Source organism: Toxorhynchites rutilus, chromosome 1, assembly GCF_029784135.1.
Source record: "Toxorhynchites rutilus septentrionalis strain SRP chromosome 1, ASM2978413v1, whole genome shotgun sequence".
Taxonomy (NCBI): Eukaryota; Metazoa; Arthropoda; class Insecta; order Diptera; family Culicidae; genus Toxorhynchites; species Toxorhynchites rutilus.
The window spans coordinates 106,517,491-106,539,812 of NC_073744.1; the positions used below are offsets into that span (position 1 = coordinate 106,517,491).

Below are 22,322 nucleotides of genomic sequence, written 5' to 3' on the forward strand. Positions count from 1 at the left end.
AGTTGAAACATTTTGATGTCAAAACGGCCTACTTGTACGGTGATTTGAACGAAGAAATCTTTGTGATGCAGCCACCTGGATACACGATGAAAGGAAAGGTAAATTTGGTATGCCGTCTGAGAAAAAGCATTTACGGACTCAAACAGTCCGCAAGATGTTGGACCAACGACTGCATGGTGTCCTTCTGGAAATGGGATTCAGTCAAAGTGATGCTAATCCATGTTTATACACAATGCTAGTTCATGGGAAACGTGTATATTTAATTGTGTATGTGGACGATATTTTGGTGGGTTGCGAGGATGAAACGGAGATCGAAATGGTGTACACGGTTCTGAAACGAAATATCGAAATCCAATCTTGGAGACCTCAATTGTGCACCCGTGGCTGAGTGGTTAGCGTCCCACATTATCATGCCGGGTATTCGGGTTCGATTCCCGTTCTGATCGGGGGATTTTTGTTAAAGAAATTACCTTCGACTTGCACTGTGGTCACGCGTATTCAAGAGTTTGCCCCTCGGAATACATTCAAGGCGTGTTATTTGGCTTGAGAAATCTCAACTAAGTATTAATAAATGACGCTAGTTAATGCATTCGTTGAGACGGCAAAAGTTCCACAGGGAACGTTAACGCAATTCAAGAAGAAGAAGAAGGAGACCTCAATTACTTCGTGGGATTAAAAATCGATAGTGAAGATGGCAAGTACAGTATTTCGGTGCAGGGATATATCGATCGTGTTGCGGAAAAGTTTGGACTCCGCGATGCGAAGCGAGCGAAGACGCACGGAGGATAAGAGTCTTCAATTAACAGACGGGACGGGTTATCGAAGTCTCGTTGGAGCGCTTCTGTACATTTCCGTATGTGCTAGACCGGATGCAGCAGCTAGCGTGGCGATATTGGGTCAGAAAGTGAGTTCGCCAACGGAGGCGGATTCGGTGGCGGCTAAGCGAGTTGTTCGCTACCTGAATTCAACCAAAGGGTGGAAATTGACGTATAACGACACTGGAGAATTAATTGGCTATTCGGATGCCGATTGGGCCGGTGATGCAACTACAAGGAAATCTACAACTGGTTTTGTCTTCCACTATGCCGGTGCGGCAGTATCGTGGGTAAGTCGGAGACGAAGTTGCGTCACATTGTCTTCGATGGAATCCGAATATGTGGCGCTGAATGAAGCAAGTCAAGAACTAATTTGGCTTCGGAATTCGTTGAAGGATTTGGGCGAACAATTGAGCGATCCGGTCAAGGTGATGGAGGACAATCAAAGCTGTATCCAGGAAAGGAAGAATTGTCGGTCCAAGCACATCGAGGTGCGAGGACATTTCGTGAAGCAGCTGTGTGATGATGGTTGCATGGAGTTGCAATACTGTCCCAGTGAAGATATTGTGGCTGATATACTCACTAAGCCGGTGGGTTCAGTTAAACAACAGAAATTCGCACGAATTCTAGGTTTATCGTCAAAGAATGGTAATGTTCGTTGAGGAGGAGTGTTGGTAGAACAACGAACGTTCCACCTTGTGCATTTAAACATCTTGTGTATGCGCACGGTGGCAGCATAGCAAAGCGAGAGCACACCATCAGCCTTCTGCTGTGTTCTTCAACAAACATGTTCATTCAGAAATTGGAACGCGCAGTAAACACATCTAATTTATAAAACTTTTATTCATCCGTTTAATTATTTAAACTTGGCCTTTCATTCCACTGGAACCTCAGTCCAACTGTCCCAGCTCGGAAGTTGTTCCTGATTGTATTATCCACTCGGACCACCGGCAACCTCTAGTTATTAGTCCCAAATCAAAGCATTTTAGCTATCGGTGAAAGTTTTGAGTTTGTCATCTGCTGCAATATTTCGTTCGTGAAGACAGTCAGGTGTGTTTCCTTACTTCCGCTAGTTTCAACGAAGAAGCTCACAATCCTAAAGACTATCGCTGCGTCAACGAAAATATAAAATGTCAAAAGGAGGTTCTCTTATTTCAGCGCATACCGAGGCTGCTGGTGTTGATAATAGCAGGCCAGAGATAATCCATAGTGCACTGTTGTAAACCTGTGATAGAGTTTTTAGGAGTTTATCTCTGGTCGGTAATGTCAATTCGAGAACGTAGGTGAGGCGGCTGTTGATGATGGATTTGGCCATCCGTAAACGAATTGTTCGGTTATTACTCCGGTGAGGTTTGGAGACGGTTTTCAAGAGGTTTAACATAGTGGCACAGCTCTTCTTCACCTCGTCGAAATGGCACTGGAAGTTTCTTATGGAGTCTACTGAAGATGGCTAATTTTTACAACAGCAGTTGCAAATTTTCGAGGAATGGTGCACAATCAATGGAATAGTTTTTACTCCTTTGAAGTGTTCCAAGATTTCGTTCCACGCAAGAGATTATTCATTATTTTTGATTATAAACTGAAATTTTAAACCGTGTTGATGTTATCAAATACCTTGGGATTATGTTAGATTTTAGGTTGATTTAATCAATTCTAAGGCGGCTCGCACACCGGAGCAATAAGCAACTAGCAACTGTTAACATGCAATAAGCAATATTATCGCCAATGGGTTTTTCCATTTAATTTTTATTGATCTCGCACACCGACGCCTAAGTCATCTAAAACTTTTGGTTTTATTTTTCGGACAACAAAACATTAAGAAGCTGTGCATTGCATGAAGGCTCTGTATTGCGCATTAGCCCGCTCGTCCTCGTCCTCGCACACCGACGCCTAAGTCATCTAAAACTTTTGGTTTTATTTTTCGGACAACAAAACATTAAGAAGCTGTGCATTGCATGAAGGCTCTGTATTGCGCATTAGCCCGCTCGTCCTCGTCCTCTTTGGCATAGCTTGTGGTTGAACTAGTTACTGATACATCAGTTTCCTGAGCTTTTATTGAGCTAGTCGCCTCACTTGTGGATTCCGCTTGTTCCAATGGTGGATCAACAGGATCAGATCCAGATGAAAGTCTTGCGTATCTTTTTGGAACAATCGGCTCTCTCACTCTTGTAGGTTGAATGGAGTCCAAATTTATCAGATATGATCTATTCCCGTTTTTTATGCCTTATTATTTCGGAAGACCACGAGCCGTCTGGATTCTGCACACACACTCTGCTGTTTATGGGAATTTCTTTAAAGCACTGCGAGTCTCTATCCGCATACCTCTTCTGTCTTTCTAGATTCAGCCGTAGTTTTTCACTTATCCGTTCAGTCGTCTTCGATTTCAATATGCGGCACACAATTGATTTCGGCTTTTCCTTCCAAGTAATCTCTAAACCGGCGAGTTTAAGTTTTCGCCAGGTATGTTCCCCTTTAGAAGTAATCCTCGATAAGGGTCCTCTTTACTCAGCGCACATTTCCTAATCAAGTTCTTCGTACTTTGCACATAACGTTATGCTAAACCATTGGTTCTATGGAAACTTGGACTTGATTTGTTATGCTTGAAGCACCACTCTTTAATGAATTGTGTAAACAATTTAGACGAATACTGTGGACCTCCGTCACTACGAAATTCTCCTGGACAACCAAAACATGCAAACATCTCTTTGAGAAATTTTATCACTTCTTCTGACGACGATTCTTTGAGTTTTCGAAACTCGTAAAAACCGCTGCAGGAATCTACTAAAAGCACAAACTCTTGACCGCCAAAATGAAATAGATCGCTTGCCACAATCTGAAAAGGGTATTCTGGTATGTTCTTCAAAAACATTTCCTCCTTTTGCTTAGATTTCTGCGTTTGTTGACAAATCTTGCACTTTCCCACATAGTCGCTAATTGCTTTTGCCATTCCCGGCCAAAACACAAACTCGCGAGCTCTTAATTTTTAGTTTTAAAAGCGTGTTCATTCTGCCAGAAAGTCAATTATTATTTTTGACGCCCCTAAACTGGTAAACAAAGCTCAATGCCGTCAACGGAATATAACAGTTGAAAAGACAAGGAACAAATTAAACTGAACTGATGTCATAACAAAAAAGAGCTATTATTTCCGGGTCCAGGAAGGAAATACCACGGCTACTTGTCTTTTTCCATGAAGCGTCTTCAGCTCCACACTGCTGACGTAGCAATCGAACGCAATTTTCCATAACCTCCATTTAGATTTTTCATCGCCTCCTAACTCGAACGGTTTTGGTCTCTGACCAAAAACTGCTTTGTTTAAATGTAAGAAATTTCACAAGTGGAAAAAATCTGTACGTGTGGCAACACTGTTTCCAAGTCCTGTTGTAAAAAGATCTTAGGTAAAAAGTCTTACGCTTGGTTTCTTCACCTCCGCTTAAGATTTAAGCGAGGCTTAACGGCAAGTTAAGCCTCGCTTAACTTTTTTCCCATTTCTTCACCTCCGCTTAACGGCTAAGCCAGGGTTTAATAAAGCCTGGCTTAGGCTAAGCGTCGCTTATCTTAAGCGGTGGTCTATGACCGCTTAACGCCGTTAAGCGGTCGATTTTCAGTTTTTGCTTTTCTTCACTGTTGTGCTTTGGTAGTAGTAGCAGATATTTTTTCAGCCATTCAACTAGTATTAAAAACGATTTTATACAAAATGTCTTGTTATCGTAATTGTGTTTGGGATACATATTATTGGAGATTTTTAGATGATGATGAAGAAAATAGTGAACAATACGGCGAATTACTATTAGCACGTCGTCAATATAAAATGAGTGTTCGAATAAATATTGATAATTGGGACGATCTGGATTTCTTTATGAGATTTCGTCTTCAGAAGAGTACGGTCATGATGATACTGGATATCATACAACCTTCTTTAGAAATCGATGAGACAAGGTAGAAAATATAACCTGTATTGCAGCGTATCTGAAAGATATAATTCTTACATCCTTTGTATCTATGTTTTGCAGATCGCGTTATATTCAGCCATTAGTACAATTATTGGTGGCTCTTCGATTCTACGCACTAGGGTCGGTGCAGATAGCCGTCGCTGATTTTGCTGGTATTTGCATTTCTTCTGTGTGTCGTATCATTCGTCGTGTATCTTTTGCGTTAGCTCAATTACGGTCGCGGTTTATCAAGATGCCGAAAACGCAGCATGAACTACATGCAGCAAGTCGTGAGTTTTACTCAATCGCAAAATTTCCTCGAACAATTGCTTCAATTGATTGTACGCACGTCAAAATACAATCACCTGGTGGTGATCATGCCGAAAACTACAGAAATCGAAAATCATGGTTTTCGATAAACGTGCAAACAGTCAGCTCTGCAAATTTGAAAATTTTGAATATTGTCGCAAGGTGGCCTGGAGCATCCCACGACCAACACATCTTTAATAACTCTTCACTGAAGATGCAGCTTGAGCGAGGAGATTATGGACACTTTATAATCGTAGGCGATTCCGGGTATCGTAATACAAAATATCTGGCAACACCGTTTCTTAGATGTGAAACCGCAGCCGAAAATTTGTATAACGAAAGTCAAATCCGTACTCGTAATGTTGTGGAGCGATCATATGGTGTTTGGAAGCGACGATTTCCAGTACTTTCTTTGGGAATGCGTGTGATAATTTCTACAGTACAGCTAATAATTGTTGCATGTGCAGTGTTACATAATATAGCAATCGATGCCAAAGAGGAGGTTCCACCACCAGAGATAGAAGGATTTGAAGAAATGTTAGCTGCAACAGTGGTTCCGAACGCTTCAAACACAGAGATAAATGATGCAGGTTGTATTCGCGATCACTTGGTTCAAAACTATTTTGCTCAACTGTAAAAGGATCTTACGTAAATAAAAGACTTGTGTTTATATTCATATACATCAAACTTTAATTGTTGTCATCGTTTATTATTAGTAGGTATATACCTGATTCAGTCACTTATTGAACCAGAACTGTTCGTGGTTGTTTCCGTATTATTTCCGATGGAATTGTTCAACAATTTAATCCGAAGCGCATGCTCCTCCCTCATATGCTGATAACGAAGCTGCTCCATTTGTAGCTTTATTTTGTCGGTTTGAAGATTGATGTGAGCCGATTCCAATTCAGTTCTTCGTTTTTGGACATCGAGACGATGAACCTCCTCCATCATCTCTTCATTGCGTTCTAAAATTTTCTTTTTAAGGTCCTGCTCAATGGTCTTCTGGCGCTTCGATTTTGCCTGAAGGAGATTACTTTTCGGCCGTTTGAGCATAGCGGGGCTGTATTTGTCCCATGTATCACCAGATTTTGGGACAGAACTCGTACTTTTGCTGGGACTCGCTAGTTGATCTCGATCATCACCGGTTGATCCTTCAATGTGATCACTTTCGATCACTTTATCACATGCAACCTCATTGTTGATAGCAGATCTAGAATCGTCATCTAGATATTCAACCTCATAACCATCGCTCGTTGCTGCTTCCACTTCAGCATGAGGCTCTATCTGAGAATCTATCTCGGGCTCAATCAATGTTGTGGATTCTTTTGGCACAGCAGCAACGGTTTCTTCATCATCATCATCGTCGCAAAGAGATTGAAGTCCATCGACAGACAACGCGATTACTTCTCGTAGCTCAGCCATCGCTTCTGATTTTGGCCGCCATTCTTCAGGGCCTCGACCGCCACCAGTGGCTCTACGCGATAATGTCTCCTTTGAAACCGCCTGACGGATGTTCTTTTTTATATTTTCATATTTCTTTTTGAGTACTGTCAGCGTTCTCACCTGTTTGATAAAATTGATAAAAAAAATATTTGTATTGATAGAGCCATAACCCGATCATAAATATCATAATGCTTTGAATGCCCACGCATAATAACAGGGACAGTTTCGGCAGCCCAATATCAATGAGAGTTGAATCAAGTTGAATTAGTTTTAGATAACATCAATCCTACTTTGATTTGATCAGTAGTGTATCCAGGGGGAGGGGCTTAAGGTCAAAACCTCCCCCAGAGCCTAAAATTTTCATTTACATCCTCTTTTTAAAATTTGTTCGACACAAATCCTCCCTAGACCGAATTTCTGGCTACGCCACTGAACGATGAATAAAATCTGGTTTGCCGCGCTACCACTGTGTCACTCTGTCGCTGTCATTGTGCTTGGGCCTTAAAAAGGTATGGCTCGCATTCGAAGTATATTCAAAATTTACAGATTGCTCAAACTAAAATCGTGCGTAACGAAGAAACGCAAATTTACTTGTGAATAGCACACGAAGTACTATTATACTTACCGTATTGAGGCAGCTCGTATTGAACTCTCTAGTGATTTCCTCCCACATGCGAACTTTATCGTCGTTCCTTTTAACGTCGCTGACCTTGCATTCAATTACGTCTTTTCTATTCAATGCTAATCTCAGCAGCAATTCTTCTTCCGCATCTGTAAAATTAATCGAGCGGACTCGCTTTTTGTCTCCGAGTTTCGGCGTCATTTTACTTTACCTTTTTGTTCAAAGTCCCAACGAGTTGTTAAAAACAGAAAAATAGATTCAATTCTTCTACTACTGACACTATCTCATAAGAGCCAAAGTCTTATTTATAAAAATGACTGTTTCCTGGTGTTATGTGTTGAGAAATATGTAATTCTCAAGGAAACATTCATCATTACTGTGAAAAGAAAAACACATGCTGTTGCATAGAATTGATGAGTAAAGTAAAAAAAAACATAACAACATGGAAAATCCATGAAAATAATTTATTACATTTACGAAATTGGCCCTCATTAATGATCAATGTCGAATTTCTCGATTGCGTATCACATCAAAACAATCATCGTCGGCTTAAAGTGACAGGTCAAATGGAAAAATAGGGCGACCAAACGGGAAATATACCTAAGCGCGGCTTACGGTAAGCGAGCCTCTCAGATTGCTAAACCGGGGTGAAGAAATGTAATTTTTTAAGCCTCGCTTAAATGTGCGGCTTAACGTTAAGCGAGGCTTACCGTAAGCCAGGTTTAACGCGTTAAGCGGGGCAGGTGAAGAAAACGGCCCTTAGGCTGATGTCACATTAGGCGGATTCGCCGCCGCGGATTCCGAGAGTAAAACCGTATCCTCCTACAGTGTACTGTGAATGAGCCATGTCACACAGAGCGGGGCGGTTTTGGAAGCGAATTCAAATCGAGAAAAAAAACGTCGCGATATCCGCGGCGGCGAATCCGTCTAATGTGACATCAGCCTTAGGGTAAAAAGTAGTAGTAATTATGGCAGGTTTACATTAGGGAGATCTATAGCTATAGATGGATTTATTCACGTGAAAACAGGCGTAAACGTGTGAGACTAAATATGATACACTTATTCGAGGTATATATAACTTGAATAAATTCAGCATATGTAAACGCTTGCAAATTTCTCACTGGTGAGAAATCACTAAAGTTGGATGCAGTTCTACTTCAGGTGAATCAATTCACCGAAAATATGAATATATTCATTATAGAAGTTCACGCTAGTGTAAACGGTTGATGCGATTTCTATAAATCTCATCATATTTCTTCACATGAATATATCACTAGTCTAAACCTAAGATAAGATCAGACAATAGGGGGTCTTTTACGGACCAAATTTCTGTCAGATACGGACCAAATTTCTGTCAGTCGTTCTGATTTCTGATTGGTCGATTTCGATAAATTTTGTAAACAAAGTCGATTTTTCCAGTGTTGCCAATAAAAATAAATTACGTTGGGTTTGTATTGAATTTAGAAAAAAAATGAATTGAATTGATATTACGATACTTAGTTTAGAGGAAATGTGAAGGAATTGTATACACGTTTTACCTAATTATTTTGTTACTATATTTTGATTGAATTGAAAAATTTATATATATATATATATATATATATATATATATATATATATATATATATATATATATATATATATATATATATATATATATACATCCATTTCATGTCAAACCGATATAGTGCTCCTCAGATTTCCATGAAAAGTGGTAGTTTCTTTCTTTATTGCAAAATATTAGACCCGTATTTTTTATTTTTTCGTTAGGGTGACCTTTTCTTATTTTAGGGTGGTCCGAAAAATCATTTTTTTCAACTTTTTCCTAAAAGTGCCTTTTTTAAAAATTCATAACTTTTGAATCACTGAACCGATTTAGATGATCGATATATCAAATTGAAGCCAATTAATCTTTTTTGGAAAAATATTAGGCTTGCCAAGAAATCGAATTTTGTTTTCGTAACTATTGATTGTAGTTGTTTTTTGTTATTTTTATGTTTTTTGTTTTTATGTTTTTATATTTTATGTTTTTTCTTGAAAGCTGAGGATTTATTACATAACATATCTCGATATCAGATAGGCTTTTTTGTGTTTTTGAGTGACTTTTCAAAGTTAACCGGTCGTCCGTAAAATCATTTTTCCACTCTTATCCAAAAATAATTTTTTGCAAAAATTTATTACATTTGAACTACTGAACTGATTGAGATGATCGACATATTAAATTGAAGCCAATAAGCCAATCTTTTTTGAAAAAATATCACACTTACCGGAAAGATAGGATTCTAGTCGCATAGGTCTAGTCTAGTCACATAAGAATATTGAATGAAGACTTAAAACATGTTAAATTTACAAAATAATGACTCTAAAACGAAAAAAACACCTCTCTAGAACCCTCTTTCCAAGTTCAATACTTTGTATCTCTTCCCATTCCTCATTCGCGGATGCAGCTAAGGTCGGAATTTTCGTAACTCCATTTTCATTGTATTTCCCATCAACAAAATGAGCCTGTATATATACTAGTATTAGGATACGTTTTAGAATTAGTTTTTAATACTTACGCTACATATTCTTGTGCTTGATTTGATTTCAAAGAATGGAACTTCTAATTCACTGTTCACGCAAAATCGAATCCATTCTTTCCGAATATTTTTGTCTTGAGGGAACCGATAAAATTTATACTCAGGATGAGTATCCGTCCTTCGCTCACAATTTAAGGCTTTACACTTCATTTTTATTTTTGAATTACGTTTTGTATGAATAAAATGGCTTCCTAACGTTGTTTTGGTTGTATTCCTGCTCATATAATAAGATAGAATGTTTTGGTTCAGACAATGAGAATCTGCATAACGCTGTAACGGTTGTCAGATTAGATTTATTTGCTAAAAAAAAATCCCAAATTTGTTTTGGAAACGATTATATTATAGATATGGGTATTTAAAAGACTTATTTTATCCTTTTAAAGCATATTTTTGAGATTGTCTATTTGAAAATATGCAATAATCATTGAATTCGCACCAACCAAATGTTACGATTCATTAAAATAGAAATTTGAAAAATCCGATATTTTATAATATTTGGCAGCTCTGGCATCTTCATGTCATGGCTTCGTTTTTGGACGACGAAGAAGAGTGAGAAGCCAGTTGTCTGGTCTTGTCTTAGGTCTAAACCCACCCTTAGGTCTGTTGGCATTTGTAAAATATAATAAAATAAAATGATGAACAATTCCATCAATTTCATAACGAACTGAAAATATGAGTTCAATAAAAACAACGTATTCATTTTCGTTACAGATGAATCCACAAAAGGAAATTCCGGTTCTGGATGACGACGGGTTTTTCTTGAGTGAGAGTAATGCCATTTTACAATACCTTTGCGAAAAGTATTCCCAAAACACTTATCTCTATCCGGAGGATCCAAAACAGCGCGCTATTGTAAATCATCGTCTGTGTTTTAATTTGGCGTTTTTATATCCGCAGATTTCTGCTTATGTTATGGCCCCAATATTCTTCGATTATGAGCGGACGCCGTTGGGCTTGAAAAAGCTACAAATGGCTCTGGATTGTTTCGAAACATATATGAACCGTCAAGGCACTAAATTTGTGGCAGGTGACCATCTGACTATTGCAGATTTCCCTCTCGTTTCGTCCGTTATGTGTTTGGAGGCTATCAATTTCGATATCGAAAAGTATTCATTGGTTAAAGTATGGTACCATAATTTTAAAAAAGAATATCCTGAATTGTGGGCTATATGCGCAACAGGTATGGCTGAAATTAGAGAGTTCGAGAAAAATCCCCCAGACCTTTCGGGATTAAATCATCCTATTCACCCAATCAAAAAGATCAAATGATGCATTTCAATACACATTAAATGACAATGTTTTAATAAAAAACCAACATCGATTTTTGTTTAACTGAATATAAATGTGTGTTCAGCACTCATTACAGTATATATCTAATCCTTGTGTACTTTTTCAGTCTTGGAAGCCGTATAATTTGCTGTGATTCGAATTGATTCAACTACTTTTCTGTTCTCAATATCCGAATAAGCTGGAACGTTCTGAGGCATGGAAGCATCGTACTCCTCGTTTAACTTCTTGGCTAGGAAATATATTTCAGCAAGTGCTATGACGAGGGCAATCATGATTCCAAGCAAAAGCCGAAAACCGAAATCCAATTGACCGATGATTAATTCCACACCAATAAATCCAAACGCGAAGCCTGCTGCCACTGAGAAAATAAACTGGGCGACGGCAATCAGTTGTTTATTGATTTGTTTCACTAAAAAATGAGAGAATTATAGCAATTATCATGAAGTCTGCAATGCAAAATGCTTTGAACTTACTTTGAAAAGAGATCGTGTCTTGCGGGGCGAGTTTCCTTACATTGTCCACGTCCCGAGTCATAGCCTGGTACTCTTTAGCTTCTTGTTCTTTACGAAGCTTCTGGCAACGAGCTTCCAGAATGGGATTCCGTTGAAGGATTTCGTTTTCAGGTAGGATAATTTCGCTATCCTTCATAAGTTCATGTAAGTATGGTGTGGTTTCATCCTCTTTCCGTGCAATGCTCAGCGCTCGGAACAACAATTTCAAATCGACCAAACTCAGCGTCAATGTGTTTGAATCTTTCGATTTTACAAACATTTCCGATCGATCATTATCGATGAATTGACCATCATTTTTATCAAAAATTCTCCACTCCTCGGTGTTTTTGATTTTTCGCTCTTCTAGAAATTTTTGTTCTAGTGCTGTGAGTCTAACAGATTCGTCCTCTGGATTAGCTCCCGTTTTCGTGTATTTCCTCAGTTTATTTTTACATGCATGCTTGATCTCTTCTGCTGTCAGCGAATCACAGGGAAAATGCTTCGCTATAATCTTTAGAAAAGCCGCTGAAGGGGTGATTCTCACAGATGTATCCTTTATTGGTAACTTTGACATTTCTATTTCACTGATTTTATTTTATTTCTCACCTAAGAATAACTGAGGAAATTGATGGATTCTTCACTTATAATTCGTCAGTAAAGGATATCGAGAATATCTGTTATCATGTGATTGTAGACTATTTTGTAATGTTTATAAACCAGATGAAGTTTATCCGCGATGACGAATGTACTGTGTCGACATCTGGGTGCGAAATACATGTTGTGAAGCAGTTCGACGAAACTACGTTAGATTTACAATCAGATGGCGTAAAATGATTGTGGTTTGAAATTTGTTTGGATATTTTAAAAACCCAGAATTTTTCTTCAAATTTTCCGGTTATTCTTTCTACGCTTAGAAAGGTTAGAAAATCTTCATTTCACATTGTTTCATTCATAACACATGAAGGATGGCTCGGTATTGACGAATTTACTTTGGATTTACAACCAGATGGCGCAGCGAGTAAAATGAGGATGTTTTGTTTTTTTGGTAATTATCACATAAAAATTGGACGAAAAAATTAAACACATATAAATCCTTTTGCGAGACATGACTTAACAAAGAACTTGCTGTTTGCTTATTGGACCAGATGGCATGGATGTCCTCGGACCATGGCTCCAGGCCAGTGGAGAGGAAGCCGTGCCGTTGAAGATGCCGGCGTGTTCTTATTCCCCTTCATCGTGGAGGGGAAGGAACAAGGATCTTCTTGACTGATCCATTGTTCAGACGCTAGATCTTAAAAAATAGTTCGGCATCTTTTAGGTAGCAGACAAGCGCTGCTACTCTTGCTGGATCGTCCTTCAAGATGTCCCTTACACTCCCGCTGATTCCATGCAGGTTTCGTAGATCATCGAATTTCGGGCAACCACACAAGAAGTGCTCGATGGAGTTGTGGATTTGGCAGAGGTCGCAGAGCAGATGGAAGGGTCCTCTATTGAATCCGTGTGTGACCGAGCAGTGACCGGTCCTCAATCTGGACAGGATTCGTTGTTCTCTCATTCCTTTAACATCGTCAAACCTGACAATCGTGCCCTTGACTTTTCTGATGAACTGCCCCCTCTCTGCAAACCACCTTTCGGTCCAAAAGGTGCGGAAAGAGTTGGTGATCCACAACTTCACATCGTCAAGCGGCACATCCCGAGTGAAGAATTTTTCCGGCAAACTAGTCGGCCGCTTCATTCCCTGCGATGCTGTTGTGTCCGGGGACCCACATGAGCACAGTGTCGGGCAATATGTTCTTCCTGATGGCCTGTACCCATGGATGTTTGGACCTGGTCGCACCGATGGCATCAATGGCGCTCGCCGAATCGGAGACGACCAACAACGGCTTGGAAGATGAAGTTGTAGTTGCCTCGAAGATGCCGGCCACTTCGGCCGAGAAGACCTGGCAGATGTCCGCGAGTTTCTTGCTGGAAATCAGACTATTATTATTATCGCTTACCCCAAATCCAACTCCCGATGGTCCTTTTGAGCCGTCCGAGTATCTGACCTCGTGGAGACGGTATTTTTCTGCTATGATGGCCTTGAAATATTCTAGCAGACCGATCGAGCTCGCCCTGGCTCGAAAGTTGTCCCTAATACTGTTCTCGACGAGAACAGTTGGAAACCTCCAGTCGTTCGCACCAAACCAGGATTGTTTTGCCACGGGGGGGAGGTTGGCGTGAGCCACCCCCTGCAGGATCGTGTTGCTAAGGGCGGTCAGGTGGGTCTCCCCTCTACCGCTGGTTTTCGACAAGAAACTGGCAGTCCTGGCTACGATCGCCGAGTCTATGATCAGATCGAAAGGAGGTTCTCCAATTTCGGCGCAGACAGAGGCAGCTGGTGTTGATGGCAGGAGACCGGAGACAGTCCGTAGTGCTTTGTTGTAGATCGGTGCCAGAGATTTTGGGAGCTTGTCTTCAGCCAAACACGTCAGTTCAAGGCCATAGGTGAGGCGGCTGCTGATGATGGCTTTGGCCACCCGTAGCCGAATATTTCTGTTGTTGCTCCGGTGCGGTTTGGAAATGGTTTTCAGAAGGTTCAACCGGGTGGCACAGCTCTTCTTAACTTCCTCAAAATGGCGGAGGAAGTTAAGTTTGTGGTCAACAAACACTCCAATGATCTTTAGCGTTTTTCGGCGGGGAATGTTGTTTTTGTATAGCTGGACCCTGGAGTTGGGAGCCTGATGTCTATCGCTGCAAATCACCATATGGCCGCTCTTCTGCGCTGAAAGTCTAAATCCTCTCTCGGCCGCCCACCGGCCGATGGCATTGGTAGCTGCCTGTATCCTGATGCGTGAAATCCTATGGGTGTCACCCACTGCCATCAGAAGAATGCCGTCGGCGTAGACAAACACGAAGACTCCCCCAGACAGGACCTGGAACAGGCTATTCATGGCGACGAGAAAGAGGGTGACGGCAAGAACAGAACCTTGAGGTACTCCTGTTTCCTCGTGGGAAGCTCGGGAACTGATGTTACCAATTTTGACCTCAAAGGTTCGGCGTGTGGCGAAGTTCTTGATGAAGTGCAGTAATTTCCCGTCAACGCCCCAATCTGCCAGAGTTTTCAGCACTAACGGGATCCATGTTCTGTTGTATGCCTTTTCTAGGTCCAGTGCTAGCATCTCCATGTGCTGACGGTTCCTGTTGGCTTCGGCTATCACGTCTCCGAGGGTCGCGAAGTAATTGTTGGTGACCATACCCGTTCGGAAGGCGAACTGTCGATAGTCCAATTTCCTATTTTCGGTTAGAAAGGTGACCAGGCGTCTATTCGCCATTCTTTCCAGGATCTTGGATGAACAGGAGGTTGAGGAAATTGGATGGTAGCCTTTCACGTTGTTGCTGCTTTGACCGACCTTAGGTATGGGCATTACTAGGCTGTAACCCTCGGGAAATTCGTGTGTATTCCACAGGTCGTTAAAGATGCTGAGAAGGGTTTCAGCATCTTATAGCCGATACCGTCAGGGCCAGTTGACTCACCTTTTGCGGAACGTAGGGCAACAGAAAGTTCCTCGATGGTGAAGTTCCGGTTGAGAGGATTATTAGGACGACTCATAGGGACCACAAAGTTGCTGACCGAAGTGATACCCGCTCCCTGTCGACGGATGAAATCGGGCTCATATTCGGAGATCGAGGACAATCCCGCGAAATATTCGCCGAGCGTGTTCGAAGTATCTACCGGATCGCTGAAGGTTATACCATCCACTTGAAGAATGGGATTGTATGGCCTTCTCTTCCCATTTAGTGCATTTACTCTGCGCCAAAGATCCGCAGAGGACTGGTTTTCGTTGATAGACACCAGAAAACCAGTCCAACTGTCTAACTTCGCCTTCCGGATTAACCGCCGTACTCTGATGTGTTGCGCTCGATACCTGTTCATAGCAGCTTCCTTCATTGGGTCTCCTACTGGTAGTCGTTTGGCCGTACGCAGAAACTTTTTCCGCTTCTTGACCTCCCACTTGATGTCCTCGGACCACCAATGCAGCGCTTTTTTCGTTCTTGGTTTTCGTTCTTGGGATGGAGGCTCCGGCCGCCTCCATAATGGTTTTGTTGAAAGTGGCAATGGTGGTTGGGTTGTCTCTAGATATCAAGAAGTCGGAGGATGTTTGAAAGGCTGTCCAGTCAGCTCTTTCGAAGATCCATCTTGGTCTGCGAGTAGTGAGCGGCGGCGGGCCGTTAAAGCTGATGGTTATCGGGTGATGATCGCTGCCATGAAGGTCGTCGGCTTTGTTCCACCCTAACCTATCCACCAAGTTGAGACTAGCTGCTGAAATATCAATGGCTGTGTTGCTCGTACCTCTACGGAAAGTGTCAGTGCCGTCATTTAAGACCGAGAGCTCCATCACCTCCAAGAGGTCGGCGATGATATTCCCTCTGACGTCTGGTGTTTGCATTCCCCAGTTGCGGTGATGAGCATTGAAGTCCCCCAAGATGATTTTTGGGTCCTCCAAGCCTGCTACCGCTTAAAGCAGCTTCCGTCGTAGTTCCGGGATTACGCCACACGGCAGGTATATACAAATGATGGTCACCGGAATCGGGGCCTCGATTCGGACTGCTATTATTGGCAGGTCAGTGGATATTTGTTTTCGCAAATGGGGAATGTTTCTCCGGACACCCAAAGCAACGGAGTGTTGCAAAACAGAGCCCCGCTTAGTGTACCAGTGGAATCTACCCCCGACAATTTTCTGTATGTTTGTTGTGGAAATTCGATTTATCTCTTGGAGTGCGATGACGGACGGACATAGCTCTCGGTCAAGGATCTCCAGTTCTCCCAAGTTGTTGTACAGTCCATTGATGTTCCATTGCAGAGCGAGGTTGGTGGATGTGTTGGTGGACATACTTTCCTGGTGATGTGCGGTGTGGTGGGGTATCAGAGGTGTAGTGGTACTGAATGTGACGATTCCCGGTGGAACTCCACCGACGATAACAGGTTGGGCAGCCATTCCACTCGGAAGCAGCCGAGGAAAGGTGGTGAGTTTCGTTGGGGAGCTGGAACTCCCGGCCATAGCTTGCGTGAGATCTCCTCGGCTACGTCTCCATGCATCATAGATAATGGCATCGGACCTCGCTTCGGCTGGTATAGGCGAAACAGGCCTGTCATGAGCTTCCAGTGGAGTGGTTGTGGCGGCCGGCTTAGCCCTGGCGGCGAGACGAGCGGATCTTCGGCGGATTGAGACATTAACTGTGGATGGTGTTGTGTCGGCAGCTGGAAGGATCGCAGTGGCAACGATACGCGGTGTTGTCGAACAAGACAGCGGTGCGCGGCGACTGGGAGTAGAACTCTCACCCAGCGTTCGTTCACTTGACCTGACGACGGGAAAAAAACGGTTCGGCGTCACTGCAATCCTCTGCGCTACTTTGTGATTTGGCGGTGGATACTTCGGTGATAATGGCACAGGGTAGCGGAAGTTGCACAATGTCGGCAGAAGAAACTCCAGTGAGATCGATCGGGGAATGAGTGATTCCACCCTTGTGCGTCCCGAGATCTGATGCAGTTCCCACGCAGTCCTTCGGGGAATAGACGTTGCCGCCCTTGTGCGTCCCGATTTCTGGTGCTGGTCCCACGTGGTCCTTCGGGGAACAGGTGTTGCCACCCTTGTGCGTCTCAAGTTCAGGTACAATTCCCACGTAGTTCGTCGGGGAATAGGTGTTGCCACCCTTGTGCGTCCCGAAAGCTTGATCGTAAAATACTGCATCTCCCTGGCGCCGGGGGTAGACCGTCAGTACCGGTGGGGGTATAACGTCCGCACTGACGGGGCCTCGACTACCAGGGAATATCGCTGGGTTTCGTTCTTCATCGACGTTGGTTTGTTTCTTCGTCCACAGGCTGCAGAGGTTGTCCAGCAGTTCCGGTGGGGGTGTAACGTCCGCACTGCTGGGGCCCTGCATACCTGGGGCTCTGCTGCTTCGGTCAGCGACAGTTCGCGGCGAGGGTTGCCGGAGGTTGTCCGTCGATTCCGGTGGGGCTGTAGCGTCCGCATCTACGGGGCCCCGACTATCCGTACCGGAGAGCTGATTGGTGGAGTAGTGGTTGGCGACAGGTGAGGTAAGAGTTGGACGAAACACTATTTGGGCTGACGGTCCCTACCGCTAGTCAGCGGTGGGTATGGAGAGTCTGATCGCTGATTAGATCGAGGGTTATATGGAGGCAAGGCGGGTTGCTTGCCTACTGTTGACGATCTCTGACGGATGTCCTTCGGTGGTTGTGTAAGCGGGGATTCAGGTTTTCTTTTATTCGAGGGCGTTGCATTTGTAGTTCGATCTCCAGACTGGGCGGTAAGAAGTACTGGTGTAGATGGAGATGGTGTTTTCGTAAGCGTGTCATCTAGTTCGTTGGATTCTATGTCGGAGTCAGAGGAATTGACCAAGCTGGAGTTTTGTGGTAATATGCTTGTGGATTTGGCCGGTCGGGAGGATGTAGGGGTGTTTAACAAGGAGGGAGGGCTGGAATGGGTGACTTTTATTACCTCGGATGTTTCGACACTTTTTGTTTGGGGCAATAATGACCTGGCTTTAGATACCTCCTTCTGTTGCAGAGTGATGATTTTGTCCTTCTGGGTCAATCGTTGCTCCATGGCCACTAGTGTATTGGCCATCTGATCGATTTTATCCACCAGAGACTTGATCATCTCCGTGTTTTTTAACGCCTCGATACGTTGTAACTAGTGATCCCCGATAATCGTTCGATTATTCGATTAATCGAATACGTCCTACAGAAATCGATTATTAATCGAACGAATACTGCATTACCAATAATCGAAGCGAACGAATAATTTACGTCGATTAATCGATCCAAACTCAGAGAGAAAAAAAACGTACGGCCGCTGCAGTTTTATCCTGAAAACAAATCATTATCTTTGACACTCCCCTAAGTTCGTAAACAATGCTCAATGCCGCCAACGTAAATTGAGCTTCGTTTACGACTTTAGGGGTGAGTGAAAGATAATAATTGATTTTTAGGCGGAATGAACACTTTTTTGATTCCATATGGCTCTCTAGCAAATGAGAAATGGTCATCAACTAATTATTTCTCTCAGTTTGGCGATTAATCGATTAATCGATTATTTGGGTCGATTAATCGTATCGAATAACAAACTGCTGAGAACTATTCGATTAGCTGATGAACGATTAATTTCAAAAATCGGGGATCACTAGTTGTAACTCCATTGAAGCGGCCATGTTCGCGATAGTAAGATCTTTTTCTTCTATTTTTTGACGTAGGACTACGACTAACCGGAAGATATAGGGGGTGAAATGGAAATCTAGGCACTGAACAAGTAGGAAAAAATGCAAGATTTGGAACGCTTATAACTCGAGCATTTCTCAATAGATCGCGAACGTTTTTGCATCAATTGATAGAAAATATATCTACGCATCTATCATAACGAAAAACATTTCATTTTTCTTGAGATAAATAATTGAATAATTGTGAAATATCAAGCATTGTCAAAATGCACTATGTGCCCATTCTTGATTGGTCCATTTTGTGCTCCTCAAATCGGCAGCAGCGAAATAGAATGAAGCACGATGGGAAAGGAAAAAGAAAAAAATGAACGAAACATTGATCGCAGTCTCACACATGCGTAATTCTCGAGCCAGCCAGTCAGCTTAAAAATCCCCGCTCCGCTGCCGTAACGATCATTCTCGTTCAAACCGTACACCACATCGGTTCGCATCACAACACATCAACAAACCAACCCAAGCAGCCATGTCTGGACATGGTAAAGGGGGAAAAGTGAAGGGAAAGGCAAAATCCCGCTCGAACCGTGTTGATCTGGAGTTCCCCGCAAGGGTAGCTAGGCCGAGCGCGTTAGTACCAGTGCACCAGTCCACCTAGCCGGCGTTATATAGTTTCGGCCGCCGAAGTGATCGAGTTAGCAAAGCTGCTCGTGACGATAAGAAAACCCGCATTCGGAACAGAACACATTCGGTTCGGTGGACATCAAGACAACAGGCGAGTGGCGAGTGGCAAACGCAATCGCAAAACGGCATCAGGTAGCAGAAGAAAAAAGTTTGTTCTTTATACAAACTTATCGAAATGGTTTTTTTCAAAACCACGAGTACTAAGTTTTCTAAATTGGAACCATTCCATTAAACAAGGCGCTTTTCAGGGCCATTAAACCTTCCAAAAAAGAGTTTAAGAAATACAGTTCAATGTTTTCTAAAACATTATCACTGTTCCACTGTCATCGCAAATGTTCAATTACAGGTTAAAATCGCCTCCAATGCGACACTGAGTGGCGCTTCGGCACGTCGCATTGAATGTAATTTACTGTACAACATGTCACAAAGCTGGATGGGAAGAAATTTTCCAACTGTGAAAGCTGTGGCGAGTGGCAACAAATCGCTAAACAGGAAGGTTCAGCCGAACAAGATGGGGATATCGAGTGATAACAAAACAATAAACTCTTTAGATTGAAGATAATTTTGTGATCCTGAAAAGGACCCTTGTGAATCCAACGAGCGAACAAATCGTAATGAATGTATTTTTTTGCCATCGCTCCCTTTTAACGCTCATTCGTTCGTCTCGTTGGACTCGCCCCTCTGGCTGAGTCTGCCGATTTATCTCTATCCTGTGAGTGTGTACCGCTAGAGTATAAAACACGCGGACCCCAAAAAAATATGTTATTTTCTTTCAAACCGTAAACCCGTGTGGTTGTACGGCATCGGCATCGTGGACGTAACAAAGGAGGACAAGTTAAGGGAAAGGCAAAGTCTCACTCGAACCGTGCAGGTCTCCAGTTCCCTGTTGGTCGCATTCACTGATTGCTCCGCAAGGGTAACTAGGCCGAACGGATTGGTGCCGGAGCACCAGTATACCTAACAGCGATTATAGAGTTTCGGCCGTCGGAGTGCTCGAGTTGGCTTGCAAAGCTGCTCACGACAATCAGAAAACCCACATCAAGAACAGAGCAGCTTCGGTTCGGCGCTCATCAAGGCAACAATTAGTTTCAGTGAGTGGCAAAGTGTTTCTCCGGCACGTCGCATTAAATGTAATTTACTGAACAACATGTCACAAGCTGGATGGGAATAAATTTTCCAACTGTGAAAGCTGTGGCGAGTGGCAAACGCAATAGCTAAACAGGAAGGTTTAACCGAACAAGATGGGAATATCGAGTGATAACAAAAACACAACACCAAAGGTTCTTTTCAGAACCATCAACATATTCATAAAGAGTAAACAGTAAACTGATCCATTTTTCAGGTAGATTTTCAGGTTCACGTAGGAGAAGAAAATAAAACAACATATTTAAAATATATCTTTAACAAAAGCTGTCCCCTTTGTATAGTCCTACGTCACTCCGGTTATGTCCCCGACATTACCCACCCGTCTTTTTCACTAGGTAATTTATTTTTCGATCTGGGGCTGCCTCCTTATTTGGTATGTGGTCGGGTACTCTGTCTCCTCTGACAGCTTGGGCATAGCTTACCGACCGACCATTTTCTGCCTCAAAGATTAATCTTGCCATTTTGTAATCGACGTCCCTGTCCACTTTAAGCTTTTGTATTGTATTCTCCTTCCGGTATTCCGGACAAGAACGGGAAGCAAGATTGTGACCTGCGGAATTGCATCTGCTGCAGAACGAGGGCTGCTGGCATTTGGGACTTTCCGCCGGAATCGCATGGTTAACGGAACAATTCCCACAGGTTGGCGTATTTTGTCTACACTTGGTTTTTGTGTGACCGAATGCCCAGCATTTAAAGCATTGCATGGGCGATGGGTAATACGGCCTCGTTCTTACTCGCAGATAGCCAAAGTAGATGAATTCAGGTGTACATGTACCATTCACTGTCAGGATTAACGCAGGAGTGTTTTCTACTGCGTCTGGACCGGTCCGTCGTTTGAGTCTTCTAGCCGCTGTCACTTTTTGGTCTTTGAGGCAGTCCACAATGTCCTCCTCCGACATATTAATTGTTTGTGCGCAACTGACAACACACTTGGTGCTGTTCAAGTGTTTGTGGTAGGTAACCTTGACGTTTGTACCATCAGATAATTGTGTCAGCTGTAGTAGAGCATCCGCTTTTTTTTTTATTACGAACTTTAAGAGCGTAAGCCGCACCATTGCTCTCTGGGAAGGCGTCCTCGATTTTCTTAACACAGCTCTCAATAGATTTACGAATGAGAAAAGGTGCGGGGGGGAGGTCCATATCTTTACCGTCATCGCCAACACCAGTAATGCGCAGTACAATAAGCTCACCGTGTTCACCATCCGGATCCATATGTTCTGGTAACGTTGCTCCCGAATAACTGCCTTGAATATTGCGGTAGTTCCCACCGCCTTTATGGCCCCACACCGTGGGTGCGGGGCCGGGGACATCCGCCATGGCGGCGGCCCAGCGAATATTCAATCACTGCCAAACACCACTAAAATGTTTTTTGTTATCACGCACTACGGGGGAGGCCCGACCCTTACCCGACAACCGGTACGGCTTCTATGTCCACAAACAGCACGAAAATTATTTGTTTTGTACAATTAAAAAGTGTTACAAATTGTACACCAAACAGGATAACACAAACGATATGTCCAAAAACTTGTGTACGGCGCTGTATGGTGCGGTGCGGCGCTACACTGAGAGAAATAATTAGTAAATATAACGATTTTTTTGGTAAATACTACCAATCTATAGTCATTTTCGACCGTACTAATAAACACATATGTCAAGCAGAACAATGATTCGGAAGCCCAATATCGGCTACATTTTCTCGCCGAAAATGCACGTATCAGAATTATATCCTTATTATACCTCCGTATTGCCTTATAGGAACAATGAAAATGGTTAATACGCGCTTTTCTCACCAATTTTCAGAT

General features: G+C 42.7%; 3 protein-coding genes across 14 annotated transcripts in view; 1 reads left to right on the forward strand and 2 right to left on the reverse strand.

Annotated features, from left to right (window-relative positions):
• Positions 1-22,322, forward strand: part of LOC129762337 (glutathione S-transferase 1) — a 70,126-nt gene that overhangs the window by 46,483 nt on the left and 1,321 nt on the right. For 3 of the 12 annotated variants that reach the window (XM_055760525.1, XM_055760524.1, XM_055760526.1), the window contains one exon: positions 10,409-11,040. In XM_055760525.1, the coding sequence (XP_055616500.1) occupies positions 10,409-10,966 (558 nt within the window). In that variant the 3' untranslated portion in view covers positions 10,967-11,040. Of the gene's footprint in view, positions 1-10,408; positions 11,041-11,093; positions 11,447-22,322 lie in introns of those variants that run through there. The other 9 variants (XM_055760528.1, XM_055760532.1, XM_055760527.1 and 6 more) reach the window with 5 other exon arrangements.
• Positions 5,669-7,877, reverse strand: LOC129762336 (uncharacterized). The gene is made up of 4 exons (XM_055760522.1): positions 7,590-7,877; positions 7,330-7,515; positions 7,122-7,267; positions 5,669-6,616 (listed from the first exon to the last, which is right to left on the reverse strand). Exons 3-4 carry the CDS (start codon positions 7,167-7,169, stop codon positions 5,786-5,788), a joined length of 879 nt encoding a protein of 292 aa, XP_055616497.1. The 5' UTR covers positions 7,170-7,267; positions 7,330-7,515; positions 7,590-7,877; the 3' UTR covers positions 5,669-5,785.
• LOC129762335 (transmembrane protein 199) lies at positions 10,988-12,218 on the reverse strand. The gene is made up of 2 exons (XM_055760521.1): positions 11,461-12,218; positions 10,988-11,396 (listed from the first exon to the last, which is right to left on the reverse strand). Exons 1-2 carry the CDS (start codon positions 12,050-12,052, stop codon positions 11,071-11,073), a joined length of 918 nt encoding a protein of 305 aa, XP_055616496.1. The 5' UTR covers positions 12,053-12,218; the 3' UTR covers positions 10,988-11,070.

Coding starts and splice junctions, on each gene's coding strand:
- LOC129762336 (XM_055760522.1), bottom strand. CDS start 7,169: ATGTGGGAGGAAATCACTAGAGAGTTCAATACGAGCTGCCTCAATACG. Junction 6,617..7,121: donor ATACGAGCTGCCTCAATACG/GTAAGTATAATA, acceptor TTTATCAAACAG/GTGAGAACGCTGACAGTACT.
- LOC129762335 (XM_055760521.1), bottom strand. CDS start 12,052: ATGTCAAAGTTACCAATAAAGGATACATCTGTGAGAATCACCCCTTCA. Junction 11,397..11,460: donor AGACACGATCTCTTTTCAAA/GTAAGTTCAAAG, acceptor CTCATTTTTTAG/TGAAACAAATCAATAAACAA.